Source organism: Sturnus vulgaris, chromosome 2 (genome assembly GCF_052056855.1).
Source record: "Sturnus vulgaris isolate bStuVul1 chromosome 2, bStuVul1.hap1, whole genome shotgun sequence".
In the NCBI taxonomy this organism is placed as follows: Eukaryota; Metazoa; Chordata; class Aves; order Passeriformes; family Sturnidae; genus Sturnus; species Sturnus vulgaris.
Window position 1 is genome coordinate 81417340 of NC_142244.1, and position 19210 is coordinate 81436549.

A 19210-nucleotide genomic window follows, 5' to 3' on the forward strand; every position below is an offset into this window, starting at 1 on the left:
GCTCAGTGCTCAGTGGTTTTGCCTCTTACTCTGGGCTACTTCAAGGTCTGCACACCCTAAATAAACGTGGATAAATTGGTTTAATGTAAAAGCATCTAAGAGCCAATGTAGTGGGTTTTCTTTCCATTTTTAATAGCCTTTTGAGAAAAAAAATAAGGTTAAATTTCTTTTCGTTCTTAAAGGTGAAAAGGGGCCTAAAGGGGCCTACTGTGTTGCTTTTAAAATCTCTGATTAAATTTTTATCAGGACTATGGCTTGTTGATAAAGGAGCTTCAGTGACAAAATTGGCTTGAAATTTTCTATTATCATCAGTCTGCTTTACCCTTGAAATTTCCCCCTGGATATTTTGAGCATTGTTTCTAAATTCCAACCAGTCCCCTTGGTCCATCCATAGTCTGACCTCATCCTGTCAGCACAGGGAGAGTGATGTGAAGGAGGAGGTGATATTCTTGTGAAAACCCCAGCATTGCTGAACCTCCTTTCCACAGGGGCTGAATCCCTAGGGCATACTGCAATGGGTGAGAACACCTGGCTTTCACTGGAGGAAGAGCAACACAGACAACCAGGATTCCAACCCTAAAAAGAGATTAATTAAATGTACAGAGACTGAGAAAAAAAAAAGAAATAATACTAACTTCTTATTTTTATCCCCCTAAAACTGCAATTCTAACAATTATGAAAAAGGAGATTCAGAGAAATGCCTCTTCTGAGTTCAAGGCACAGTTATTGAGAATCTCAAATGCAACTAAATAGAATAATCCATTTTGCAAATCCTATCTTAGTGTAATCTGAAATGTCTTCACTAGCTTTACATTAGTTTAAAGTAGCACAATCTATTTCACTATCTACTGGAAAGAAAGTCATCTATTTGGAAAGAAATACTAAAAACATCCTCATTGTGGTTGTCTAGATTAAAAGTGCAGAACAATATCTCTAATTTTTTTCCAAAATTTTCAACTCTTACAACTCAATTTTCCTTCCTATCTAACGTCCCAATTGGAATTTAGAATCCATAACAACAAATTCTTCGTATTTCTTTACCCATTTGATGAATTGATTTTTTTAGATTTAAAAAGCACTTCAGAAATCACTCAGGGGTTGCTAAAAATGCATAGTAATGTGCCCAATTCATTTATCATGCCAGCTGCAGATTTTTTTCTGATGACTAACTTCATTCTTGAGAGAGAAATCCTTATCTTAGCATAAGCATCTCACCTGCCTGTGGAAAATTGATTCCATTACCATTTTAAAACAAGAACTTCCCTCAGTTGTGTTCTTCAATATAATATTTGGGCTTTAGTTGTCAAAAATATGTGACAGCAAGGACATCTGAGTGTATTTTAGTGTCTGGCCAAACAGACTGCATCTTCATGCTCAAGTAAGACACATCTTTTGACATGAAGGTTACTTTGCTATAACTAATGTGGCACAACAACATAATTATTATTCCTAAGTGTTATTCCAAAGGCAGTATTTCCAGATGTATTTACTTAATGAACCAAGAATTCATTTAAAAGCTTTGGCAGTTTAATAAGCACATGATCATAGTTTCACAGTTCCTTCTAGACAGGGAGGGTTCTATTCATCTTGCTGAGACAAATGGTGACTGTAATTTCAAAGGTAGCATGTTGCCTCATTTTTTTTTTTTCTTACTTTTAAACTAGCTACCTCTGGTCATACATAATATCTGAAAGCTCTTTAATACCACGAACTTTATCCTTACCAAAATTTCTATGACAAAGTCTATTATCAATATCTGCTTTATAAAGAAGAGATTTTAAGTTCATTTCTTGGACTCCTGGTGATGTTTTTGTGTTCTAGAGGTTATCCAAAAAATGAAAGATACAGGAGTTGAACTCAGTCACCTTTTTTCTTCCAGTTCAAGGTCTTAACATCAAGATCAGTCTTTTCTTATTTTTGCTTTCTATTAAGGAGTCTACATTTTTGTGCCCCACCACTGCTCCATAGAGAAGATAGTCGTGGCAGATAAACATGCATACATTCACATATGCTCTTAGCAAGAGCATGGGAGGTGACAAACCAAGTAGTTTGTTTTGACTGATTTAATTGCCTATGGAAATTTTAAGCACAAGGATGTAGCAGATTTCAGTTGCAGTGAAAATTAGTATGTAAAAAAAAAAAATTAAAGAAAACTGGTACAAAGGTGGAGAGAATCTTTTCCAGTAAGATGCACAAAAAAACTCTAATAGCACTGCTGAATGCTGCAATTTCTGTAGTCACATCAAAACGAAAGCCATGTTCAAACTTTCTGGTCCATCCAATAATTATTTAATATAATTATTTTTATAAACCAATGCAGTTCAACCTATAACTAAGCTGACATCGTGTTCCTTTTTTATTCAAACTATGTCAGAATATTTAATTTGCTGTTGAATATTGTATAGATAAGTGAATCAAAAGAACATAAATGAATGATCTGTGTTTGCATGCAAAAGTATCCAATGATGCATCAAACTCCAAAGTCCCAGCTTCCCTGCAGCTTAGTGAAAAAAGACAGACAACCTCTGAGGGCTGTTCAGCCCACACAGGACCTGAGTCACTCTGCAGAAGTGCCTGTCTCTCATGATGGATTACACACAGCAAAACTCAGCAAAAGCAGGCTTCCAAATCGATGCCCTGAATACGAGCAATAGAGATATGGGTTCAGAACTTTTTGTCGGACATTTTACCTTTGTATCTTGCTCTTGGACCTGTAGGCATGCAAACATACAGTAAAAAAATATATTTAGAAGGCACTTTGGTTGAGGTCAAGTGTCTAAGCACAAAGTATGTGATCAGAGCCAAATGCTCGTGGTTTAAATTACCATCTTCCTGCTCAGATGTTTCCATTCCCAACCAGTTGTAACTTTTCAAGTGGCTAAAATTCTGCAAATGTTTTCCCTTGACAACTCGACTCAGTCTTCCAAGGTTTAGAGACCTAATGAGAGTTTTCAAGGGTAAACTGTGCTCAGAACCATATTCCATTGTGTCTATAATTTCAAATGCAGATTTGTTACCGCTTCCTGTCCGTAGTGATTTGTCTTCAATGGGTACATCTCAGGCATTTGTTGGCTAAAGGCTTAGTCACACCATGTTTCCAGAGCTGATGTCAATATGGAGTCACATTCTTCTTGCTGTTTCCAGCTGGGGAGGTATTAGACTGTGACATCATTTCCTTGCCCCTAGTGTGTAATTCTGTGCTTGTATTTCCAGTTTCAACCCACTTTTACTGCTTCAGTCCTTCAGGTTGTCAGTCCAGTTATTTTGTTATTATTTCATCAGTTTCCAGTATTTTCAGTTACTTTGCTATTGTTTCATCTTCACCTCTGTAGTGAGGATTTACAGGTTTGTTGTTGCCAAATGTTGGCTGTGTTATCTGAATTTCTTTATCAGTATCAGTAAAACACACACAGTTCCAAAATCATAATTTGAAACATAGCCAGACATCTTCTTCTGTTCTGGTAATATGCCCTTTTGTCCTGATGTTGTTTCCTTCCTTTAAACTATGTCGTGATTCTTTTGCATTTCTAGAATATCTTTTCTTTTCATGGGTGGCATTGTATCCAACATATATGACCCTATAACATGCATTTCCTATGTTCCCTTTCTTACAATATTCATTATCTCATAAAAAGATATGCCAGATTTTGGCATAATGATAGGTTATTTTGGGGTAAAGCTGTTATTCACTATATTCCATTTTCATTACTTCAGTGTCTCTAGCTTTGCAATGCTTCATAGTTTATTTCAAATCCTGGCACAGCTCATGAGGTCACAGGCACTTGTTTTTAAGTCGTCTGGATCATGTACACTCCTTTTGCTTAAAGGAAATAAAAGCTAGGTTCTATTTTTCAGACATTTGATTGCCAGCCTGATAAATTCATGAAAAGTCTTTTTTGCTGAACTGCCCTTTCATGTACCAGTATTTTAAGAACTCTCAAATGGAGGTTGTGGGGTCTTGCCCTCTTGGTCTAGACTTCCTTAAAAATAGTTTTATGTCTTTGTTTTCTTCTCATCTTAGATGAGTAATTTTCATTTCCAGAGAGCATGTCATTAGCCACACTGCATTTGTTGCTAGTAGTCAACATCCCCATATTAATTTTGCTTTGGACTGCCTGCAAATTGTCTTTAATCTTAACTGGTTTTTGCTGCTTGGTGAAGCCACTCTTTTTCCTGTTTTCTTTTTATTTGGATGATGAAAGTACATTTTAGTACTTGCAATTTTGCAAGATCTGACCCTGCCTAACATTTTCTGTTCTCACTTTCTTCATATGTTTTCTGACATCTGACAGTTTTCCTAGCATATTAATTTTATGTTCCACCCTACAAGCTTTCTGCATGGTCCAGATATACTCTCTGAGGTGACTGCTCATCTAGTAAGAAATTGAGCCCTGTGTTATAAAATGTTTCTCCCCGTGTTTGAAGCTGCAAGTTTTTCACAGTCCTCAGCCAGTCTTTTTCTTAAAGGAATTACTGCATTTTCTTGAGTTTTCCTTATTTCCTTGTTTTCTGTTTTTTTGTTGATGTTGTTTTGGTTTGTTTTTTTTTTTTTTTAGTGAAATTCTGATTTATTTGTTTATTTATTTTAGCATTTATTCCTGTTACAGTTATTTTTTAAAATTTTGGAATGAATGTGTCATCACTTTGAGATACAGCTTTCTTGACCAACTATTTAGTGAGGGCTTTTCTCATGTTCTGTGTCCCATCCTTAAGTACCTGGGTCTACCCTTTATTGCTAAAATTTATTTTATGGGAAGTTGCAATCTCATCTCATGGCTTTCATGGTGCTAGTTACTCCTTACTTACTATTTCATAACATTATTTGCTTTCTAAATAATGCAGAAATTTATACCCAACAAATGGGATCCTACAAAAACCCTTCTGAAAGAAATCTAAACCCGGTAAAAAAAACTTCTGTGCTTTCTCTAATTTTCTTACAGTTTATCACATACTTGGTTTGTACTTCATCACATCATTATTTTTGTCACGAGGAAGGAAATAATATTGGTACATATGGGTATGGGAAATAAGCAAGAAGAGGATTTCTGTGCCAAACTGACTTGCAGGTCAATTGCATGATCCACGTGGCAGGGAAGATGCAGAGAGGTATACAAGTTATTGCAGGCAGGCAGTTATGGCCTTCTGCACTTCAATGTAGTCCTCTCACCCAAAATTTTGGGCAGAATGTTGCCACTGGTTTACAATCAAAAAAAATCCAAATGGCAAAATTAATATATTTTAAGGAATGGTCAATGTGAAAATCACATGTGCAATCTTACAAATTCATACTAGTTAGATTCCTGACAATTTCTTTCAGTTGTATGCAAATATCTTCCATTACTTCTCAAAGCTTAATTAATTTAATTTGGTTTTTTGTGTTTTCTTGTTATATAAAGCCAGGAAACTGCTCTGTATAACCACTTTCATGAAAGTATTTTATTAATTTTCTTTAAATAGACTGTGCCACATTTTAAGTGAAATTATTTATTTCCTTCATGCTTCATGTGTTAGATTAGTGCACCTCAAAATGAGAGAGGTTAGTTCTGCTGGACCTTTGGTAATAACTGATATGGAGTGGCTTCTGCCTTACTCTGTCGTTTATACATGGGAATGGGAAAATGAGTCCTACTTTTTTTAGAATATCTTTTCTTCACCGACAGACATGAAACTGTTAAATCACAAGAGTGCCTAACATAGAGAATGCAAAGTCATAGTGACAAGTAATGTTTTTTCTTTACTTTGTTTAAAAGCTACCCTAGGATTTACCAGCACTTTTTGGAATGGCTTATGTTGTTGTCTGTCAGTGAAGCAGAGTAGTCACTAGAGTAGGTTTTTATTCTGTATTTTATATACTTTTTTTTCTTGTCCTTTACCAATGAAGAGTTATTCAGCAGTTTTTAAGGTGACAACTCATGTTTTAAAACAAGAACTATCATGTTCTCTTATCTTCTTGGTTTATGTTTTTTGCAGCTATTGAACTGTATCTTGTCTTAGGACAGTATTGGAAGTCAAGCAAAGTTTTCTTTTGCAACAAAAGAGACAATCTTTTCTAATTAAAATTGTAATTTACAATAGTTATTTAAATTCCTTCTTACTGGCAGCAGGCTGGGCTTGTATTTTTCAGGCAGCTGACTCAAACCTCAGGAACAGATGCATTTAAAATAGACTCCAATTAGATTCTGTTTTTAAGATGCAGTGATAGGAAGGGAATATTCTGTAAAACAGATATATATTCAAAACATATTTATTTTAAAATTTTATGTGCTGATTTAAAAGAAATGCAATTGTTTTCATATTTCCTACCTAAAATTGTATAGGAATGCTAAAGAATGAAGCACTAAAAATTTGCTCCTGGAATTTAGTGTGAAAAATTATACTTAGTATGCAACATACATAGGGAAAATTGTCCAGTCTTTCATCCACCAGCACCCCAAGTCCTTCTGAGCAGGGCTGCTCTGAGTCTGTTCATCCCCAGCCCGTGTTGATTACTGGGGATTGCCCCCACCCAGGTGCAGCACCTTGCCCTTGGTCTTTTTAAACCTCATGAGGTTCCCAGGTCCCTCTGGATGGCATCACATCCTTCAGGTGTGACAACTGCACCACTCAGCTTGGTGACATCTGCAAATTTGCACTCTATTCCTTTGTCTATGTCATTAAGAAGATATTGAATAACACTGGTCCCAGTACAGATCCCTGAGGGTCTCCACCTGCCAGTGGTGTCCTCCAGGATGAGAGCAGTGAACCACTGGACTCTCAGTGTGACCACCCAACCAGGTGCTTGCATCTAACAGTTCCCTCATCAAATCCATCTCTCTCCAATTTAGAGAAGGATGTTGTGGGGGACAGTGTCAAAGGCTCTACAGAAATTCAGATAAATGACATCTGTAGCTCTTCCCTTGTCCACTGATGTAGTCACTCCATCATGGAAGGGCACTGGGTCGGTCAAGCAGGCCTTGCCCTTGGTGGAGCCATGTGTTGGCTGTCTCCCTTCTATTTTTAATTGCATATGAACTCTGTTAAGTTAATCTATTTGTCATGTTCATTTAAAAATGTAATTTATGGAATCTATTTTAAAAGCTGGATAAGAAAATACCACTTTCTGAATGAAAAAAAAGGGACTTGACATACTCTCTCCTTCCTTTGCTAGGCCATGGAAAGTGTGACTGTGGGAAGTGCAAATGTGATGAAGGCTGGTATGGTGAAGCTTGTCAGTATCCAGCTACTTGCAATCTTACACGGAAGAAAAGCAATGAAATGTGCAAGAATTCTCAAGATATCATCTGTTCTGGTGCAGGTAAGAGTTCTTTTGTTGCTTTTGATACCTTAGTGCTCTCCCAGTGTTATCTTGAGAATCATTGTCATTTCTAACTAGTAATTTTGTAAAGTATATTTCAAGAGAGTGAGATATAACTAACTGTAGGTATACTAAAATGTTTAATTTTCCTATAGGCTTATTTCTGTGCATATAATGTACACTGATTAGGAACGCCTACTTTAGTACTCTTGTTCATCCATAGCTGTTTTGAGTTCATGAAACTGCAAATGTGTCATTTGTTTTCCTCATCAGAGTGTTGTTGTAATGGCATTAACACAGGAAGTGATGTAATTTCTATCAAGTGTTTGTGTTTACAGAATGTAGAAATGGCATTTACAAATATCGTTCCTGGACATTTATAAGCTGTGCAACTTTTTGAGACACTTTTGAATTGTGCCTGTGGTTCTTAAAATCAGTTGTAGAAGATGTGCTGAATCATTTAAGGGAGCATTTCCAACTTCACTGTTCTGATTTTCTGATTTGATAACGCTTTCTTCTCTAATCGTTTCATTTTATAACCATCCAAACTTAAATAGAAAGTCTTTTCCTTGAAAAAAAAAAAATAAAACCAAATGGCCTTTTAGAAGACTTAATTGAAGAATGGTACCATTTTAAAGGGCATTTCCTACCAATCAAGTTTTGAGACCAGACATTACCTTCTGTTTTTTCCATTACATTGACCTCCAAGTGAAAGAATATTTCAAGAATAGCACTTCTGCTCACTATTGCTGGTCTTTAATTTCTGTTGGAATCCACACATTTTCATATATTAAATTTCTCACGAGTTAGTTGCTGACATGAGCAAAGAATCCCAAGTGTTTGTGGGACTTCTTAGAGAGAACCTGGTACAGGATAAGAAACCAGTTTAACATAAACTATTAGTATGCAGCATACTGAATGATACATTTAATTTATACCAATAGATGTATGAAACTTGCTATCGAGGGAGACATGGGAGATAGCTAAATGAGAAACAGACTTTCAAAAATGAGTATAGTTCATTGTACTTAGTCAAAGTTCTTACAAAGAGAACCTCTTTCATTCCTTGCTTAGAAGAGGCCCCAGTCTTCACAGGAAAATGAGCACAGCTTAACAACCACTCCAAGTAGTTAAGGGGGAAGTGTTTGTGGTACCATGAGAAGAATAAATGGTTTTGCTTTAGCTGATATTAAACAGGACAGGAATTCCAATGAGACTGACTAAGGAGTTTGAGGTTACTTTGATGGGCTGTATTTTGTCTTGGTGATATTGCCTTTTGATCTGCTACAGCACTGTTGTTGGGGTCTGGGCTCTGTTTTTTAATTTGCAATAAAAGGTAAGAAGGGATGACATGAGCTGTTAAAAAATAGTGCTCTGCTGTCACAAAAATAGTGCTCTGCTGTCACACAGATAATAATTTATTGCAATTTTTTTCAGTAACCAATCAAGTTCCACAGAAAATTCCACTTTTCTGACTTTGTTGAATATCATTTGTTAGAACAACTAGGGTATCCTACCTAAACTGAGGTTCTCTATGTGAGCAATTTTCTCTTTCAGCAATGGAAGGAATGAACGTCTTTATGATACACCATTTCTCTGACCTGTTAAATACCCAGTATAGGAATCTATTTTCTGTTTTATCTTCCTTCCTGTTCAGGAATTATCTGTAATCATGACAGTTTTCTCAAAAATTGCATTTATATTTGTTTACCAAGTAATTGTAGCAAATAATTCTAGTTCTATATCTTACTTATGTTGTATTATCAGTTGTATTATTGTTATTACCTTACTATATTAGCTCTTGCAAACATTTTTAAAATTTACTCTTTTAGAGTGGCCATGTCTGTTGTGGAGTCCAATACTAATCTTCTTTGGCTTAATGTGATGTTTATTAAAAGTTGCGCTATGCTTGTAAAGGTTAAATTTGTACGGGTATAAACATCATTGGTTTCTGCAATCTTGTGTAATATCAGCATAAAACTTCTAATTTGGAGAACTTCACTGATGCCAATAACCATGTTTTCAAAAATACATATAGATGTCATGTGAGGAGTATGAATGTAATGAAGTGAATTTTTTAAAAATCTGTGCTTTCTGTCATTGACTATTGAAACAACTTGTTTGAGACCACTGACCACAAGGCTCCTGTAATGTGATATTGCACGAAGTTCCCACCCTTTCAATTTTAATAAAGGTAGGGACAGAGGTAGGGAAAACGGGTTTCTTATATGAGTGGCATAGTAATACTTTTGTTTCTAGTGTCATTTTAATGTACTTGTGATTTTTTTTTGATTGCGGAACTCATTCATACATTTAGGTCAGGTCAGATAGAGCCTCTGAGGTAAAGAAGGGACTTTTCTTTCCTGAGGAGCAGTAAAGAAATGTTTTCCTCTTCAGGAGGGCAGGTCATGGAGGGAGGCAGCCACTGAGCTGAGGAGCAACCCTTCTCAAAACACCAAGGAGCAAATGTGTGACCTGATGAGCAGTGATAGAAGAGAAATCTGTTTACAAATCCATTTGCATCCTTTGCATTGCCTGAGTGCTCTCACTTTTCATTATGTCAAAAAGCTTTTTTTTGGGGGGGAGGAGAGGCGAATGGGTTGTGCTGTGAAAGAATACAGCTTTACACTTCCAAGGCACTTGAATGCTCTATCTCTGTACAGCTAAGATTAGGCTTTTTATTGACATATATTATTTCTGTGTCTGTCTTTATTTGTGTGGATGATCTTTAGATTTCAGGCTTCTCAGAAATAAAATATGTACCATCTCTGATAGACTAATGAAACTCTTTCTATAATCTGCAGTCCCTGAATAATGTCTCTTAAATGTCTACAGGCACATGTCAGTGTGGCAGGTGCAAATGTGCAAACTCAGAAGGAAATGGACTGGTATATGGCAAATTTTGTGAATGTGATGACAGAGAATGCATTGATGATGAAACAGGAGAGATTTGTACAGGTATGTATCTTAATGAGTGCAAGGAAAGTGATGAAGATTGCATGGTTCTACAAAATATCTTTACTGAATGTATGACTTAAAATAAAAGTAACTCTATTTGCAAGACTTCACATTGCAAATTGTAAGTGCATATTTCAGATGCAAAAATGAGCTGAGCATAAAGTAAAAGAATGAATAAATCCTGTGAACTTCTCTCTCTGGAAGAACCACAAAGAAGATTGTACAAAATAATTCACTAAGGTAATTCATAGTTTAGTGTGTTTGTCTTCAGTAGAATATATGAGGAATGTGAATGCTTCGTGGCACAGATGAGAGAGAGCAGAATGGACAACACAGGAAAAAAACAAACAACAGAAAATAGATTATTAGGAATTTTTCAAGGAAGCAAAAATTAAAAATATCAGGAATAAATGTAAGATGATAATTCAGAAGCAGGAAAATAAGAAAAGAAAGGAATGATTAAGGAAAAATATCATCTGCAATAGGAAAGGCAAGAAAATAAGATGGAATGAACTTTGCTGATAGATAGAAAAGCAACCAAAATTCAAACTGTTCTTTCATGTTGTTATAAGGCAGGAACCTGGCAGTTAAATATTGTGCAGCACACACCATTTATGGCATTATTAATGCTGTTGCCTATGTTGTGAAGGAGACTTGTCCTTGAGCTGGAAGGTGCTACATTGTTCAAGCTACACACGTGCAGACTGTGTCCATATGCCCACAAGAGTGTTCCAATCTGCTCCTCAACTATTCATATCTGGTGGTAGTGCTTCCTGTGTGTGTGTCTGTATGAAGAAAAATAGCACTTGTGTAATATAGCTTTTCCTGCCTTTTCCTTACACAGACAGCAAAATAAATTATTTTTATTTAAGTGCTTTTGAAGGCAAAATAACTTGTTTTTTTAAATCCTAGGATTAAGTAGGGATTTTAAATGAGGAATGCAGAATGGTCCTCTGAAGTCCAGTTTCAGCAACAGAATATAATATTTCCAGTGATTGCATAAAATAAAATAAATGGAGGGCAAAAATCTTTATGTGCCAGTTATTCCATTTATATTTGCCTCTAACCATTCTGCATGGTACCAAATATGATTAAAAATTGCCATTCATTTAATTCCAGTAAATTCTCCTACTGCTGTTTTTGTCTGGTTTGGTTTTTTTTCCTCACGCGTGTTTTGCTGCTGGTTTATATTGTTAGCTTTTTCTTAGCTTTTATTTCCTGTTGTCTCATCCACTAATCCCATATTCCCCAAAAGACCCAATGCATCTGTGTATAAAACTAATCTTATATGTATGGAAAGTTCAAAGTATGCTGATATAAAGGGACAAAAGATGTTGGTAGATTCAAGTCTTTAAAGTCAGTGGTTGATCAATATAAAAGCCATGATACCTCATGGAAATTTTGGAGCATTCTAAAGTAAAGTATAAGTTATAACCTAATGATTTGCTTGACTTGGTTGGGTTGTTGCAAGGTGAAAAGTTTAGGCACATAATTTATGAGTGTTATATGTTGCTTTATTTTTTAACAAACCTCTACAATACAAAATCATATATTGAAGCAGGCTTTATGCAGAAAAAATGCATATGACAGCACATGAACTGAAGGTAAAGGCACATGCTTTCCTCAACTTTGAGCTGGGATTTTATCCTGGACAGAACAATCAATGCCATGTTGAGATATAGATGACATACATTTTAATATTTGCACAAGGGCACTGCATTTTTAAAGAAAATCAGTTCTTAGGTAGGGAGAAGTTGCAAAGATGTGTTAAGCTTTTCCAGCTTCAGTTGGGATTTTATCAGTCAGTTGACTATCTCTTTTTATTTGAGGTTACATACATTGGGAACATACACTTGGGAGTCAAGTTGCAGCTTATTTTTGAAAAAGGTATCATATCTTCTAGCAAATTAAATTCTAATCTGGATCTTTTTGTTAAACTTTTGTTTTTACTCTAAGGGAGTGATTTTTTTTTCTCCTGCCAAGAGCAAGAGGCAAATTTTATCATTTAATTAATATTTATTTGAGGAGTATAAAAGTGTGAGTGAAGAATGAAGTATTGACGTTATAATCTGTGAAAATTGCCTCTAGATCAAATTATTATACTCCTTTAGCATTTCTCCTTTTAGTTTTGCTACTGTTCAAGATCAATCTTTTCATAATAATTGTTTATTGTATTTGTTGTTTAATAATCTAATTAATTGTTTTTTGACATTTTACCATGTAATGAATGTAATGTAATGAAAATTCCATGTGTAGCTGCAAAAACAGGAAAAAATTGTATTCAACAATTTGCAGTCTTGATAATTAAGAATATAAATGGACCAGGTTGTGATAGATGTGGCCAGGTCTACTAAGCCCAAATGAAGAAAGAACAAGATCCTGACTTGATCCTTCTACTAAAGAATTAACTTTTGGCTCCGAGATTAGCAAGAATTGCAACTACTTAATTTAAAAGCTTTGTGCCGTAAAACACACGGTGCACGTACATTAGCAGATGAAAATCTGCTGGTTTCACCCAGACTTGGATGGTTCAGCCATCTCTTTTGGGATATATATGTTTTGTTAAATGAACATCTGAAAGATTCCTTTTGAAAAGAATTGTCTTTAATGACCTGGTTTAGCCATTTCTAAAATCTTGACAGAGAGGAAGAAGAAGGGAAGCCATATACAACATAGTTGGTGTGTAATAAATCAAGATGTCCTTACTGGAACTATCTGAGGAGTCAAGAACACACAATGTGTTTTTAGACATGCCAAGTATGTGTCCTACCTTGATGTGTGAAGCTGTGCTTAAATTTTAACTATTACAGTCTTCAAAATTTACCTCTAAATTAAAAAAAAAAAAGTTTAAAAGTATAAAAATTATTATGTCAGTGTTTATTGATTAGATTTAATCTGTGATTAAAGGAAAACCGGTTCTAAAATAGAGGGAAAGTATAGTTAAGATATCCTTTGTCTAATTTTATGTATTCATGCATGGTCTATAAATGGTTTCTACTGTGAGTCTAGCAGTAAAAGTTTTTAAAAGAAAAGATCAAAACAGTTAAATTGTTAATGCCTTTTAAACACTTGCCTCTTTCTCACTGTACAAAATTTGTTTTGGCTTAAGGCCATGGAAAGTGTTACTGTGGAAACTGTTACTGTGAGGCTGGTTGGCATGGAGATAAATGTGAATTCCAGTGTGACATCACCCCCTGGGAGATCAAGAAAAGATGCACATCTCCAGATGGCAAAATCTGCAGCAACAGAGGTGTGTCATTTGCATGGACCTTCCACACATATTTATATAGTTGGCTTTTATTTTACTCTATGTGTTCTCTACAGTAGTACATAGATTGTGGTTGCTGAGAGTTTCTACTTGTTCTCACCTATTTCAGCTCTGGATATACACTTCCAAGTGGGTAGATACCTGTGTTTAGGTGCAAACTTACACAAATCAACATCCACTTCTTGATTAAGCAAATTCAAGTTGTTCCCATTCTTTATTTTTGTAGTAAGACTGAGCCGGATAATTTGTTATTTAGTATATATTTGTTTTGGTAAGACACCTACCTTGCAAAATAAAATATTTCCAGATTTTTGACTTTGAATGGATTGGTGCTGTAAGGTCACAGAACTGTATGTCAGTTCACACTTAAAGAAGACTTAGGACCCACAATGGAATGAGGAAAATGAAAACATGAGGCATTTATTTTCCACTACAACCAAAAAAACACCTGTGTTCAGTAACAATGCTGTGGAATGCATAGAGATGGAAAGGTAGGCTTCACATAGTTTTTCTAATTATGTGAGGTTTTATCTGCACACAGTTTTGGAATTTGAATTTTACCTTATACTTCTGTCAAATGTTGCCATTTTGGGGAAAAAATAGAAAAAAATCCCTACAAAATAAAGATTCTTACTAGCTGCTGTGTTTGGTTTCATTGAACAAGGAGTTAAAAAAAATAGGCTGTTTTTTTGGCAATAGTCCAAAATAGTAGTACATAAGTGAGATTCACATAGGTACCTCTCTTAAAAACATCTCTACTGACAAAACCAGATGTATTGAGAACATCTAATCATCCAGAGAGCATTTAGAAAACTCTCTTCTTGTAATTAGGAGGAAATTGAAAGTTTGGCTCAAATACAGAGATCATGTATGCTCATTTAGTCTCAGGACTTCAGCATAAAATTTTTGTGTAGTTCTGGAAATAATAAATATCAAAGTGTCTTCACATGAGATGCTTTCTCTTTGCACTGAGAAAGTAATTTCTTGGCAAAGAATTTCTCTTCAAAGCAAGCCTTTAATCAAATTTGAAATTTTAATGTGCGACTATTTCTTTAAACTGGCATTGCAATAGGAGAAATTGTGTGAATAACACAGCTGATATTATGAGTAGCTGCAACTTCCAATACATTTCTTTGATAATTCCATGCATTTAGCCTTTCATGTATTTATGATTCTATCTTCATAAGAATTTTGTAGGCTTCTGACAATGTGAAGCTGCTTTCCAACAAAGTATTTATGCTCCATTTGGTCCTACTTACTCAGTTTTTTGTTTATGTATCTTGTGATATAAGTACAGTTCATCTTGTCAGTCTTGAGCCTTCTAAAAATCAAATATCGAGGCTAACCCTCCTTCAGTGCTAAGATAAATGAATTGTTCTTATCTTTTCCCCTGCACTGTCTAGTCAACCATGTTAGACCACATGTGAAAATTTAGATTTTTAAACTTTGGTGAGATTATGTTCTGCATTCTGACATCCAAGATAGCTGATCTAAATTGACTTTGAAGTGTTTTCTGAGAGTATTAATCACTCTCCAGAGGCATTTTCTCTTTTGGTTGGTTGTTAGATATTTTCTTCCTTCTTCATTAACGTCACTGAATTGTGAAAGTATAAAAAATTAGGCCCAAATTTCTTGAGGGCTGTCTCAAGGTTTTTAGCATTATACAGGGCTATAGCTCTTCCTGTTCATGTCATGCATGCTGGATTGTGTAGATCATCTCCTTTTATTAAAGAAGGTGCCATATCTATGTGTACCATTTAGTCATCCTGTCCTGTTGTCTTCAAATTCATTATATTGTTTAGAGTAACCTAAATAAGAAGACAAAGGTGTTGGCAGAGTAGCAGAGGGTGAAGCCACTCTGCAAGAAATGAACTGCATGCATCAGCAAGGTCAGGCTGCTTCTACAAGCCTGTTTGCATCTCAAAAAAGTAGTGAGTGTGTTGCCCTGAAACATATTTGGATTTCTGAATAAGGAAAATATCTTTTTTTGGTTGGTTGGTTTTGGATTTTTTTCAGATTTTCCCAAATAAGTAAGGTGCATATTCTCTGCATATTAGTAAAAGATGCAACGTTTTTTTCAGTCATATTCACATTTCTTTTTATTGTAAGCAACAGGGTGCGGCCCTGAATATTGTCTTGGGAAATGTGGAGAAGTATCCTTTCATGTAGATCTGTGCTGCTGTTCTTCTTAGGTAAAGAATGACCTCCTAGATATTTTCAGCTGTGTTAGTTTGGATTCTCTTGTAGTTTAAATGTTTATGCTTTAACAACCATTAATTATCCCCTGTGCCCAAGCCCAAGTCATTTAAACAGAATTGATTTTTACTGTCATTACTGACAGGGCAAATTACTGTCGATGTCAAAGATGTACAACTGTTCTGTGAGGTACATTGTTTTGTTGACTCCTAGCAAGACTCAAGAGCAAAAAGAAACATGAACAGGAAGCCAATTTGTTTGTATAAAGTATTGCCAGTAAATAATCATGGAAGGTTTTAAATCATAGAAGATGAACACATGTTCATGATTGTCACTTGCAGCTTTGAAACTGCGTTTCTGTGAGAGCTGACAATTCACAAGTGGAAATTCCTGTAATCAAAATGCTATTACTCTAAATTGCACAGTTAATCTTCTATCTCTGTGTCTTTCTTTATATATATATATTTTTTTTTAATTTTCAGGCACATGTGTATGTGGGGAATGTACATGCCATGATGTGGACCCAACTGGTGACTGGGGAGATATTCATGGAGATACTTGTGAGTGTGATGAAAGGAACTGCAAAGCAGTGTATGATAGATATTCTGATGACTTCTGTTCAGGTAAGGTTTGTGTATAAAGGGGACCTACGTGTAGTTTTATAAAAAACCTTCTAACTGGTCTGATCTTCCTCTTCCCTAGTGCTCCAATTCTAATTTTCCTATCTTAAAATACACCAAGCTTGAGAGGGACGGTAGGAGGGGGCTTGGAAGGGGCTTTTTAAATTAAAAGAATTAAAAGACATAATTCTGTTGGGTTTTTTTTTTCCATGCCATTTAACAAAATCCTGTAAATATTAGATTCTTTTAGGTGCCCATCTCCCTTCTAATACTCTTGTGTTCAGTGTAACCTAACATGAAATGGATAATGGTTGAAAATTTAAAATATAGATATGTCCTTTCTTGGGGAAATTTGAATTTGAAAGTTCCTTAGATCAGATTGTGTTTGTTATTTCATTTTATATGACAGGGACATGATAATCAAGAAAAAGTTCAAGGAAGAGTAAATAAATGAGTCAATGAAGAACAGTCCCCTGAGAATACTAATTGATATGAGAACGAGTATCAATATTTGAAAAATAGGAATGTGTGGCCCAGCTGCACATCTGTAGCTATAGCTCAGACTGTACATCTTAGACACATCAGAGCATTATATTCAAACAGTTAACATTCATCCATCCATCCATCCATCCATCCATCCATCCATCCATGATTTGCAGTTTAGATGTTACATGTATCAGCTAATAAAAGCTAAGATTCTGAGACAGACTTTGTATGCAATTTTGTATGGATACTAATAAAGACGCTAATATTAGGCAGGAGAGAAGGACTTTGTTTAATACACAGCATGCAATTTGTACACACAGGAACTCTGCAAAAGCAAATGAATGTGATTTCAAAGGGACTTTACAGATTGGAGGTTGTCAGCTTGAATGCATCCTTGTAGAAATCTGGTCTGGCCTAATTAATAACAGGAAGGATGCAGTCACATCAAGGTCAATAACGATGTGGTGTATTTTCCTTCCATCCCTAGAGTGAGAAATGTCCCATAGAAAGATCATAGGAGTTGTCCATAATAGAGGAAGAAAGCTGAAACCAGCATGCCATATAAAAATTTTCAACCTTTTCCTGTTTAAAAAGTGAAAAGCTTCTCAACTGTTGTGTTTGGGTTTTTTAAAAACACGTATTGAGGAATTGCTAGCTAATAAAATGATGGGGGGGAGAAAGCTTTTCTGAAAACCTTCAGTGTAACTAGATTTACTAGTTAATGTTCAGTCATTTGCAGATATTATATAGTTTTATTTAATGAACGAAGCTGGAATGATGTAGAGCTGAGTGCAGCCATGAGAGCAGCAGGAAGATTGACTTTGTTGGCAAGTATTGAATTTATCACTGTGTTGCTGTCAGAGATTTTAGCACTCAGGGACTGATCAAAATATCGGCATCAACTGAGGAATACAAAGCTATGAATCAACAAGGTAAATGCATTCTGTAGTTAAGGGTGAACACAAGAGTTTCAAACGTAATTAGATTAAAGCAAACCTGTGGCATCTACAACTAATGCTGTAAAACTGAAAAAAGTCATGCTTAAACTCCCTATTTACTGGACATTATTGCCTTTGCAGTTGCTGCTACCCAGGATGGTAATAGCTGTAAGAAAGCAGAGGATAAGAAAGTACAGACAGTTTAAAAGGACCTTGGGGGAAGATATTGGCATTTAACATTGGATTAAAGACTGATACATTGTTCTTTATTACACAGACATAACTGTAAACAAGTAAAATTTAGATATAAAAGCAAGGACTTGTATGGCTTGCTTGATGTGACTGAAACGCAAGTTGATGTATAATTTTAGTTTTCTATCTACTCATCAAAATTTTTAGTACTAATTATTTTATCCATTCCCTTTCCATTATGTTTTAGAAAAGCCTAATTTAGCCTTAGCTGGCCATCCAAGTATACATTCCTAAAATAGATTGTGCAAAAAAATCCATTTGCACATGAAGCAGTGTGAACAATATCTTCTAGTCCTGCTGTTTAGTCTTGTTTCAGAAATAGAAAAGATGCATAAGATGTAATTTTGGTTTATTGTGGTAGTCAGGCAGAATATGCAATTAAATCAAAGATTTAATAGAGGAGTTGTAGTGGGATAGGTTTTTTAATTGCTTATGTGAAATAAATTTACTTATTGCACAAAGTGTTCATGCATTAGGTGTGTCTGCAAAATATCCTTATTGTTTCTCACCATTATTTGTAAATTGATTTGGGATGAATCCAAGAGTGATTAGTTAGATTAGGGAAAATAATCCATCTCTCTTAAAACCTTCATCAAATAGAGATGATACAAAATTTTCTTATCTTGTTCTGTTTGCTTAATAGGTAGAGACAGGAAGCCACTTTGTCCTGAGTATCATGGAGAAATTATAGGAAATCCTGTTTTCACATAAGGAGTTTTTTTTACTGTGACAGAATGAAATTCTATGTTTTTTTAATAAAATATGAATTAGAGGAATTGACAGCCCTGATATGAGGATTTAACATCCCACAAGGGCAGGTCCTTCCAGAAACTTCACATGGCTTGAGGTGACTGTTACTTCACACTACATCATATTGCCAACTGGATGCCTTCTTTTAACACCTGAAGTGCTATTCAGAATGTTACTGGATTATTGTTTTTCAGAAGTCTTCTCGACATTAAAGTGATTATCTTCATTTAAAGAGATAATAGCTTTCATGACTTGACACAGAAAGAAAGCATGCTTGCATAAGAAATTCATATGTTCACACATTTCATTCGTTCCTTTGCTGCATCTTTGGCAAAGAAACTATTGTATGAAAATACATAATCCTCTCATAAATATCTATCTGGGTCAGGGATTATAAATCCAATTCAAAACCTGTCAGCAGGTACACATGAAAGCAAAGGAAAGAATC

General features: G+C 35.3%; 1 protein-coding gene across 1 annotated transcript in view; it reads left to right on the forward strand.

The window, feature by feature from the left end:
* ITGBL1 (integrin subunit beta like 1) overlaps positions 1-19210 on the forward strand; it is a 125317-nt gene that overhangs the window by 47176 nt on the left and 58931 nt on the right. The window contains exons 3-6 of the mRNA XM_088159885.1: positions 7148-7294; positions 10130-10252; positions 13362-13502; positions 16199-16339. Coding sequence (XP_088016011.1) covers positions 7148-7294; positions 10130-10252; positions 13362-13502; positions 16199-16339 — 552 coding nt within the window. The remainder of the gene's footprint in view (positions 1-7147; positions 7295-10129; positions 10253-13361; positions 13503-16198; positions 16340-19210) is intronic.